The sequence below is a fragment of the Lacerta agilis genome, chromosome 1 (assembly GCF_009819535.1).
Source record: "Lacerta agilis isolate rLacAgi1 chromosome 1, rLacAgi1.pri, whole genome shotgun sequence".
NCBI lineage: Eukaryota > Metazoa > Chordata > Lepidosauria > Squamata > Lacertidae > Lacerta > Lacerta agilis.
This window is the reverse complement of record NC_046312.1, coordinates 30,424,947-30,434,385: the sequence shown is the minus strand read 5'-3', so window position 1 is coordinate 30,434,385 and position 9,439 is coordinate 30,424,947. Positions and strand designations below refer to the sequence as shown.

Sequence of the window (9,439 nt, the reverse complement as noted above, 5' to 3'; positions counted from 1 at the left end):
GAGCCTTGTTGTCATCGACCTCTGTTGATGAAACGGTGGCATACACAGTGTTCTGTAAATAAAAAGCAAATACGGCCAAGATGACCGGAGCTTAAAACCTTCCTGCTGCCGCTAGGTTAAAGGAGCACCTGTAGAGATTGTGTTTCACAATAAACACGTTTTACTATTGGAAGGTTCCTCCTTTTCCCAATGCAGGAAAGAACTGGACAGGCCTGTTACTGGTCCTCAGAAAAAGAAGAAGAAAAAGTCAGCCCTATGCCTGACTCTTACGGGGTCTTGAACATAGTACTGCCTCCTCCTTTCCCGACAGCTGTTCGTATACGGTACTGATATGTTCAACAGGTGCAGCATTTCTTGTCATGAAGCTGCCATGACTGGGAAAGCAGCGCCTGGGTCTGATTTCTCTCCCAGAACACATCCCATTTTAGGTGACCTGGGCTTCTGTCAGAAAACATTTTACAGCAACATTTTATGAATGTAGCCACTTTCCCATGGAAAACACAAATTACATGGTGGGGTAATTCACGTTTCCTGCCTTTTCAGTGCAATGGATGAGCCTCACCCTGCGAAAACCACCTTCATGGTTATCATGGTATCTCCCCTGCCAGGTAACCTCATACAGGTATACAGAAGGCATCCAGGATATTCTTTTATTCTTTAACTAAATTACAAAACAACAACATGTTCACATACAGCTGGAATTTAGACTCTCAATTTGAATGTATTATGGGGGCACTTTATATGGTAATTGTATATTTGGAAATTTGGAAAGCCAGCTCTCCATAATTTTGAGGCCCTCCGAGTTGTAGGCCAAAAACATCTGGAGGGCCGAGTTTGAGAAAGTCTGCTACAGTGCCAGTATTAAGGGATAAGCACCATATACTGTACAAACCCAACCTAACTCCCTCTGATGTTTTACTTTTTCATTTGAGTTAGCAGGCCCCCAACCATGGGCATACCCAGGATTTTGGGGGGGAGCAGGACTTTATTAGGGAGGGCAGGACTTTTGTTGGAGGGGCACAACTGATGTGATTGGTCAGTTAATTAAGTATTGTTTTCCATGATCTGGGGAAAGGGAGCTGCGCTCCATGCGCACAACCATTGTCTAACATGTTTATTTTTTCAGAACCATATAAAAGACCCAATAAGAAGTATTATTAGAATTATTCCAGTGCCAGGGGTAAGAGGCAACATTCTCAGTACTCTACATTTCAAACTCTGAATGTGTCACAAATCGAAGTTTACCACAACTCTAAAAATGTCCCACCACTTGTGACTGTTTAAAATATGTTTCTGAATTCAAAGGTTCTGTTGTTTAGGTGTAAAAAAATGTCTTTTAAGGACAGACTTTTTCGGGTTGGGTTCCACATATATTCTGAAAGCACATTTGATATAATGTATAGATTCGGTCAGGGTTAGAATATAAACGAGGAAAACACTTTAGTTGTGGAGCCAAGAGTGTCTGGTCATCGCCCTGGCGAACAAGGCGCCAGGGCTCAGTTGCGCGGGGACGACGAAGGGAGCTAGCAACCGTCTAACTCTTAAACAACTTTTCCTCCGGCGGTGCACTAAACTAAGGCGGCCGCTGGAACTGAGAGGCGGTAGCCCCTGGATGGAACGCGGCTTGTCAGGGAAGAGAGTTGAGGAGGCGGAGCGACTCCCGCATGCAGATGAGGCATCGCCGCGGAGCATTGTGGGGAAACACGAAACGGGAGATTAGCGGGCCCTCAGAGAGGTCGGGATTCCGTCAGGCTGGGCCGGTAGATGATGTCCGACTGCGAGCGAGCGAAGGGAAGCGGGGAGGAGGCCCTCGGGCGGGGCTTGGTATGCTCGCTGTGCTTTGAAGGGGTGCGGGAGGACGGCGGCCCCGGTCCGGTCGGAAGAAAAAGCATACTTACCTGGCAGGGGAGACACCTTGATCATGAAGGAGGTTTTCCCAGGGTGAGGCTCATCCATTGCACTGCGGGTGTGCTGACCCCTGCGATTTCCCCAAATGCGGGAAACTCGACTGCATAATTTGTGGTAGTGGGGGACTGCGTTCGCGCTTTCCCCTGATCTCTCGTGTGCAAAAAACAGAACTAATATTGCCGTATTGGTATTTTTCTATGCGTTGTATTCCACGTTCAGATTTGTCGCAATTCATGTTCAAAGCAAAGAGCTCAGAAAACTGGCCGCACTTTGCTCGGGGAAGTTGCGTGCCGACGAGTGCTACTTGCTAGGAAGCACGAGCGCGGAAGGGCTCCTGTGCTCACGGCCTGACAAGAGAGAGGCGTCCGTCTGGTTGGCCGCCGTGACGGGAGCGTTGCACCAAGTACGTGTCTCACCCGCGTTTTCTTAGTGTTCTAACTACATGAACAGATTGGATTTCCACAAGAAACACTGCGAAGTTGCCCTGCCTTTATTAGCTTTTCCAGAGACAATGGCTTTGCAGTAGCGCCATCCTACGGCGTTCATGGAAGGCACAAGATTTCAGTGGAAATCCTGTAAATTTTGAATATTGTCTGCCTCCGTCTTGCTCAGTAGCTTTTACATGGGAAAGTGGCTCCGATCGCCTTCTCTCTAGAATTTTTGCTAACTACTGTATAAATTAGGTTAACAAAGTTTGTCCCGAACTGGACTCCGTAGCTGAAGGGTGGGGAATGAGAGGAGCACAGCAATAGAGGCGGACCAATTGGGCGGACCCAATGTGAGTAATAACGCCTTAGGGATCACTGAAATCTATTTCTTCAGCGTCTGGGGGTGGATAACCAGCCCCGGCCTGTCTCTAGGGCTGAGGAGCCAAAGGGTGTCTGGTCCTAGCCCTTATAATAATTGCTGGCAGCACCACAACCCAGGCGGCCGGAGCGGGGCTCGGCAGGGAAGAGAACGAGGAGGCGGAGCCCGCATGCAGATAAGGCGCTGCCGCGGAGCATTATGGGGAAACACGAAACGGGCTTCGCGGGCCTTCGGAGAGGTCGGGGCTCCGTCAGGCTGGGCCGGTGGATGATGCCCGACTGCGAGCCAGCGAGCGAAGGGAAGCGGGGAGGGGGCCCTCGGGCGGGGCTTGGTATGCTCGCTGTGCATTGAAGGGGTGCGGGAGGACGGCTGCCCGGGTCCGGCAGAAGAGGAAAGCATACTTACCTGGCAGGGGAGACACCTTGATCATGAAGGAGGTTTTCCCAGGGTGAGGCTCATCCATTGCACTGCGGGTGTGCTGACCCCTGCGATTTCCCCAAATGCGGGAAACTCGACTGCATAATTTGTGGTAGTGGGGGACTGCGTTCGCGCTTTCCCCTGATATATCGTATGCAAAAAACAGAAATAAAAGTTTGAGAAATAATGTAGCTTCTTATACTGTTTGAGGCATGTTACTTATCCCCGTTTATTTGTAGCTTTGTTGTGTACTGTTCATTTTGCTCTTTGGGGGTTTTTTCAGACTGAAAGAGACAGTCCTATCTTATCCAAAAGTTTCTAGTGTTAATATATGGGAGGTGTATTTAAATTAGTTATCTGCAATCCAATCTAAAGGTAAAGGACCCCTGACAAGTAAATCCAGTCATGGAGGGCTCTGGGGTTACTGTGCTCATCCCGCAGGACTAAGCCACTTCTGGCAAAACTGGGTGAGCTCCCATTGCTCGGTCCCAGCTCCTGCCAACCTAGCAATTCAAAAGCACGTCAAAGTGCAAGTAGGTACTGCTCCGGCGGGAAGGTGAACGGCGTTTCCGTGCACTGCTCTGGTTCGCCAGAAGCGGCTTTGTCATGCTGGCAACCAGTGGCGGAGGAAGGCTCCGCGCTACCCGGATCACGCACGGCAGCCCCATGAGCCGCCTTTTCACTCTGCGGCTCAAAAGGAGGCCATGGAAGCGGCGGTCCGACGACAGAGTGCGCCTGCATGAAATGTCGCACAAGCGCACTCCGTCGCCGGGCCGTGTGCTGCCGCTCCCAGGGTGACGGAGGGAGTGGCAGCGTGTGGGAATGGTGGGAGGGGCTGCCGCTTGTCACCCCCACGCGCCGCCGCTCGCTCCGTCGCCCCAGGAGCAGCAGCGCATGGTGTGTGCGGTGCTGCTGCTCCCGGGGCAATTGGGGCGAACGGCGGCACGTGGGGGTGACAAGTGACGGCCCCTCCCGCCACTCCCCACGCTGCCAGTCACCCCAGGAGCAGCAGCGCTGCAAGGACGGGATGCTCGCTTGGCCGTGCACTGTTGCTCCTGGGGCGACGGAGCAGCGGCACGTGGGAGTGGCGGGAGGGTCCGCTGCTTGTCATCCCCACCCTCCCCTGTCACCCGGGGCGTACCGCTCCCACCGCCCCCCCTAGCGACGCCCCTGCTGGCCACATGACCCAGAAGCTGTACACTGGCTCCCTCGGCCAGTAACACAAGATGAGCGCCACAACCCCAGAGTCGGCGGGTCCCTTTACCTTTACCTATACAAAACAGGAGATACACAAGAAGTATACACAAGATATACAAGAACTGCATAATTTTTGATACTAGGTGTTGTGTTCATGCTTTCCACAAACGTGTTTAGAAAAACAGAATTTAGACTGTTGGTAGTACTTGATTTGATAATTATTTATTAAAATACAGCAAGTTTGACATTCATTTTTTATGATGTCTGTTAAATACTTGCTTTTCTGTTGATTTTTCATTCACTTTTTCACAGAGCAGAGGGGCTGCAGGCTGCTGGACAGGTTTCAGCAGGAGGCTTGAGGTGGCTCCTCCATTTGGGAATGGGGGTGGGGGGGTGGCAACTGGGTAACTGCCTTCCAGGGGCTAGTAAAGGGTGGGCTTTTCTACTCGCCCCTTCACAGGCACCTCTCTGCTCCCCCTAGTTGATCTCCAGGTCACTGTCCTCGCTGAGGCAGGAGGAGGAGGCATTGAGGACAGAGGTGAGGAGCACCTGGTCCTTCTCAGGGAGCAGGCCGCACTCCTGCAGGAAGCCCTCCAGGTCCCCGGCGAAGAAGTCCTCACCCAGTTGGTCAGTGACACGGACAAAGTTGCCCACCAGTTCCCCACCCTTGTAGACCAGGAGTGCTGGCAGGGCGCTGGTGGTGAAGCGGGAGCTGGCGCCGATCAGGGAGCTCCGCACACAGCAGAACTTGACCAGGGGGTACTCAGTGGCCAGGCAGACCATGCATCCGTGGAGGGAGTCAGCCCCTGGGACATCATCCTCGTAGACGTGGACCATCACCAGGGAATTCTTGGGTCCTTTGTCAACCGTGTCCAGGAAGGCCTCCCCACTGTGGATCTCAAAGACCCGCTTGAAGTGCTGCCGCTGCATCTCCTCCATGCGCTGCTTGCGGTATTGCTGCAGGAACTCCTCATCATCTGGGCCCTCACGCAGCGCAGTGTACTCCTGCAGGGTTAGCTTGCCATTCAGCTTTTTCTGGAGCTCCTGCTGCTTCCGCTTGTCCTCCTCATCGTCCAGGTGGGACCTGCATGTCAATGAGAGGTTTTGGATGAGATGCTCCATCTCCCGGCACTGCTGCTCCCGCTGCTCTGTCTCGAGCTGCTTGAATCTCCTCCAGTCATTGATCACCCCTTTGGGGCCTGTGTTTACCGTACTGCTATCGCTGCTCGGCATCTTTAACATGTCCACCCGTTGGTTAGTGGGGTCGCAGTACACAGTCTTCAAAAGATTTGGAAGGAAAGTAGACAAATTGCCTGACAGGTCTCCTGCCACTCTTTCCTGTTTATTTAACTCTTTCTGCAGAATGTGGCTTGGAAGAGAGTTTTAGATCTATAGTATGTTGTTTCACACAAGAAGGAATGCAAGCTAGAAAAAAACAAGAGAGGCGGTTTAGTGGGAGAAGAAGGCTCAAAGTATAAGTGTTGGAGTGACAGGAATACATAGGGCTCAGGATCTGTGAGGAAGGAAATGGTTAGAAAAGGGCATCCATGGAGAATACTGATTGCTGAAATCTTGGATTGAAAAAACAAAACAAACCTCTCAACATTTCCTTAAGGAACAGAGAACAGTAATTCAGATCTAGACAGGGATCAAAGCCACTACATATTCCAGTGCAAAGGGCTTTGGCTAGCCTAGTGTCCCCCAGTTTGAAAATGATGCTTTCAAAAGTACCAGTTACAGGTAGGTAGAGCCCTGTTGGTCTGCCATAGTGAAAACAAAATAAAATAAAAAATTCCTTCCAGTAGCACCTTAGAGACCAACTAAGTTTGTTCTTTGTATGAGCTTTGTGTGCACACACACTTCTTCAGATACCTACTACTTTCAAAAGTAGTTTGCCATGAGGCATTGTTAGGATCCAAGTAGTCTAGTTTGGTGGTGCAAGTAACTGTCAGGTTAAGCGAAACAGGTAGGCTGTGCTGCTCATATGTCAAATTGGGGACCAGAAAACATCCTGATAAGGAGCTGGCATGTGCAGCAAAAAATGCTCCTGGTTAAGATAAAAGTATCTTTATTTCTGCTTTTTTTGCACACGATATATCAGGGGAAAGCGCGAACGCAGTCCCCCACTACCACAAATTATGCAGTCGAGTTTCCCGCATTTGGGGAAATCGCAGGGGTCAGCACACCCGCAGTGCAATGGATGAGCCTCACCCTGGGAAAACCTCCTTCATGATCAAGGTGTCTCCCCTGCCAGGTAAGTATGCTTTCCTCTTCTGCCGGACCCGGGCAGCCGTCCTCCCGCACCCCTTCAATGCACAGCGAGCATACCAAGCACCGCCCGAGGGCCCCCTCCCCGCTTCCCTTCGCTCGCTCGCTCGCAGTCGGGCATCATCCACCGGCCCAGCCTGACGGAGCCCCGACCTCTCCAAAGGCCTGCGAAGCCCGTTTCGTGCTCCCCCATAATGCTCCGCGCGGCAGCACCTCATCTGCATGCGGGCTCCGCCTCCTCGTTCTCTTCCCTGCCGAGCCCCGCTCCGGCCAAAGGTCTCTCTGTTCCAGCGGCCGGCTGGGTTGTGGTCCTTGTACCGTCGAGCTCTCGGCGGCTTGCCTGCAATTATTATAAGGGCTAGGACCAGACGCGCTTTGGCTCCACAGCCCAAGAGACAGGCCGGGGCTGGTTATCACCCCCAGACGCTGAAGAGATTTCAGTGATTCCTAAGGCGTTATTACTCACATTGGGTCCGCCCAATTGGTCCGCCTCTATTGCTGTGCTCCTCTCATTCCCCACCCTTCAGCTACGGAGTCCAGTTCGGGACAAACTTTGTTAACCTAATTTATACAGTAGTTAGCAAAAATACTAGAGAGAAGGCGATCGGAGCCACTTTCCCATGTAAAAGCTACTGAGCAAGACGGAGGCAGACAATATTCAAAATTTACATGATTTCCACTGAAATCTTGTGCTTTCCATGAACGCTGTAGGATGGCGCTACTGCAAAGCCACTGTCTCTGGAAAAGCTAATAAAGGCAGGGCAACTTCGCAGTGTTTCTTGTGGAAATCCAATCTGTTCATGTAGTTAGAACACTAAGAAAACGCGGGTGAGACCCAACCCAACACGCTCTTGTCACGGCCAAACGGACGCCTCTGTCTTGTGAATGTCACAAGCAGGCCGTGAGCACAGGAGTCATTCCGCGCTCGTACTTCCTAGCAACTAGCACTCGTCGGCACGCAACTTCTCTGAGCAAAGTGCGGCCACTTTTCTGAGCTCTTTGCTTTGAATAAGAATTGCGACAAATCTAAACGTGGAATACAACGCATAAAGAAATATTAATATAACATATTAGTTCTGTTTTTTGCACACGAGATGTCAGGGGAAAGCGCGAACGCAGTCCCCCACTACCACAAATTATGCAGTCGAGTTTCCCGCATTTGGGGAAATCGCAGGGGTCAGCACACCCGCAGTGCAATGGATGAGCCTCACCCTGGGAAAACCTCCTTCATGATCAAGGTGTCTCCCCTGCCAGGTAAGTATGCTTTCTCCTCCGACCGGCCCTGGGCCGCCGTCTTCCCGCACCCCTTTAACGCACAGCGAGCATACCAAGCCCCGCCCGAGGGCCTCCTCCCCGCTTCCCTTCGCTCGCTCGCTCGCTCGCAGTCGGGCATCATGTACAGGTCCAGCCTGACGGAATCCCGACCTCTCCGAGGGCCCGCGAAGCCCGTTTCGTGCATACCCACAATGCTCCGCAGCGGTGCCTCATCTGCATGCGGGAGTCGCTCTGGCTCCGCCTCCTCGCGCTCTTCCCTGACAAGCCGCGGTCTCAACTCTGCCTCTATCTCTGGGTTCGAGTGGCCGTCTTTGTTTCGGCTGCCGAGTCCGACGGAGTTTTGCTTCCCCACACCACCCTGCCTACGATGCCGGTATCTTGATCCTTTGCTTGATCTGCACGTGATAAGCAAGCAAGGGGATGACTAGACACTCATTGGCTCCATAGCCCAAGAGGCAGGGATGGATTTCTTTTAATATCTTAAGGGAAATATTTATTAGCCGCATCCAGTCACATTTCAGCCTAATTTTTCCCTGCCTATTTATCTCTGCTCCTTCCACCTGCCCTCGCCCCCCACCGAAGCTACTGGGTTCCGCTCAGGAGGACCAACATATTTAACACAAGTTTACAGTTAACAGAGTACAACAGGGAGGGCATTTAGTACTATTTTCACAAGGAGACCCAAAAGAACGGAATAGCAGAAGCGAAAACGATCCACCCGAACCTAACTGATTATCTTAGTATTAAAAAGTTACCTGTAGCCGAAAATAGTGAGAACACCATAAGAATCAATAATCTGAATTAACGCAAAATGCAAAACAAAAAACCAGCAACCAAAATACGTAAACTATTATATGAACAATACAGTAGTACTCAACTGATATTTCTTGAACTTTCCAAAAATACACCATAAAGATGGCACTACGGTAAAGCTATTGTCTCCGAAAAAGTGCATATAAAGCAGGACAAAACAATCTTTTATCTACACAAAACCTTGTAGAAAACAGTTTGTCATTAGAACATAAGAAAACATCTGGTCCAACACTCTTATCTTGGGAGCCAACCAGACATCTCTTTGGAGAAGCCCACAAGATAGACATGAGCACAACAGCACTTTCCCCACCCAATTCCCAAGCATCTCATGTGTATACTGGAATAGTACACAGTGTTCTTTTAATGATTAATGGCATGTTTTTGTACACCTTGCTTCATTTTTCATCTATTTTCTAAACTTTACAAAAGTGCAATTTGGCTGAGGTTGTGTAAACACAGTAGAGACTGCAACCTTGATAATATACTCCCAGGACTCCAGGAGGCTGAATAAATTAGGTCCAATAGAAGGGTGTTTGTTTGTTTTTTACTGTTTGTATATCTTAATATATTTTGGTTTCATCAAAGACGCTGAAGAAAATGAGACTAATGGAACCCTTTAGAAACTGAAAATGTGATTTTCAAATGGCAGCTTATACACTGCTATAATGCATGAGTAGGATTGCCATCTGTCCTGTATATCACAGGATCGTCCCATATTTCAATGTAAAATGCTACGTCCTGCTATTGATACAGT

At 50.4% G+C, this 9,439-nt stretch overlaps 1 protein-coding gene and 4 non-coding genes across 5 annotated transcripts; 2 read left to right on the top strand and 3 right to left on the bottom strand.

Moving 5' to 3' along the window:
- The first annotated feature begins 1,890 nt into the window (after window positions 1–1,890).
- Window positions 1,891–2,054, top strand: LOC117061641. The gene has a single exon (XR_004428119.1). It is a non-coding gene; the product is annotated as a U1 spliceosomal RNA (small nuclear RNA).
- Window positions 2,055–3,112: 1,058 nt separating this feature from the next.
- LOC117061636 lies at window positions 3,113–3,276 on the top strand. The gene has a single exon (XR_004428118.1). It is a non-coding gene; the product is annotated as a U1 spliceosomal RNA (small nuclear RNA).
- Window positions 3,277–4,532: 1,256 nt separating this feature from the next.
- On the bottom strand, window positions 4,533–7,106 carry LOC117043426 (phosducin-like protein). Its single transcript, XM_033143070.1, has 2 exons — window positions 7,064–7,106; window positions 4,533–5,754 (listed from the first exon to the last, which is right to left on the bottom strand). The coding sequence occupies exon 2, from the start codon at window positions 5,569–5,571 to the stop codon at window positions 4,807–4,809; it is 765 nt and encodes a 254-aa protein (XP_032998961.1). The 5' UTR covers window positions 5,572–5,754; window positions 7,064–7,106; the 3' UTR covers window positions 4,533–4,806.
- Window positions 6,428–6,591, bottom strand: LOC117061631. Its single transcript, XR_004428116.1, has one exon. It is a non-coding gene; the product is annotated as a U1 spliceosomal RNA (small nuclear RNA).
- Window positions 7,107–7,695: 589 nt separating the features above from the next.
- Window positions 7,696–7,859, bottom strand: LOC117061628. The gene has a single exon (XR_004428115.1). It is a non-coding gene; the product is annotated as a U1 spliceosomal RNA (small nuclear RNA).
- Window positions 7,860–9,439: the final 1,580 nt, after the last annotated feature.

Coding starts and splice junctions, on each gene's coding strand:
- LOC117043426 (XM_033143070.1), bottom strand. CDS start 5,571: ATGTTAAAGATGCCGAGCAGCGATAGCAGTACGGTAAACACAGGCCCC.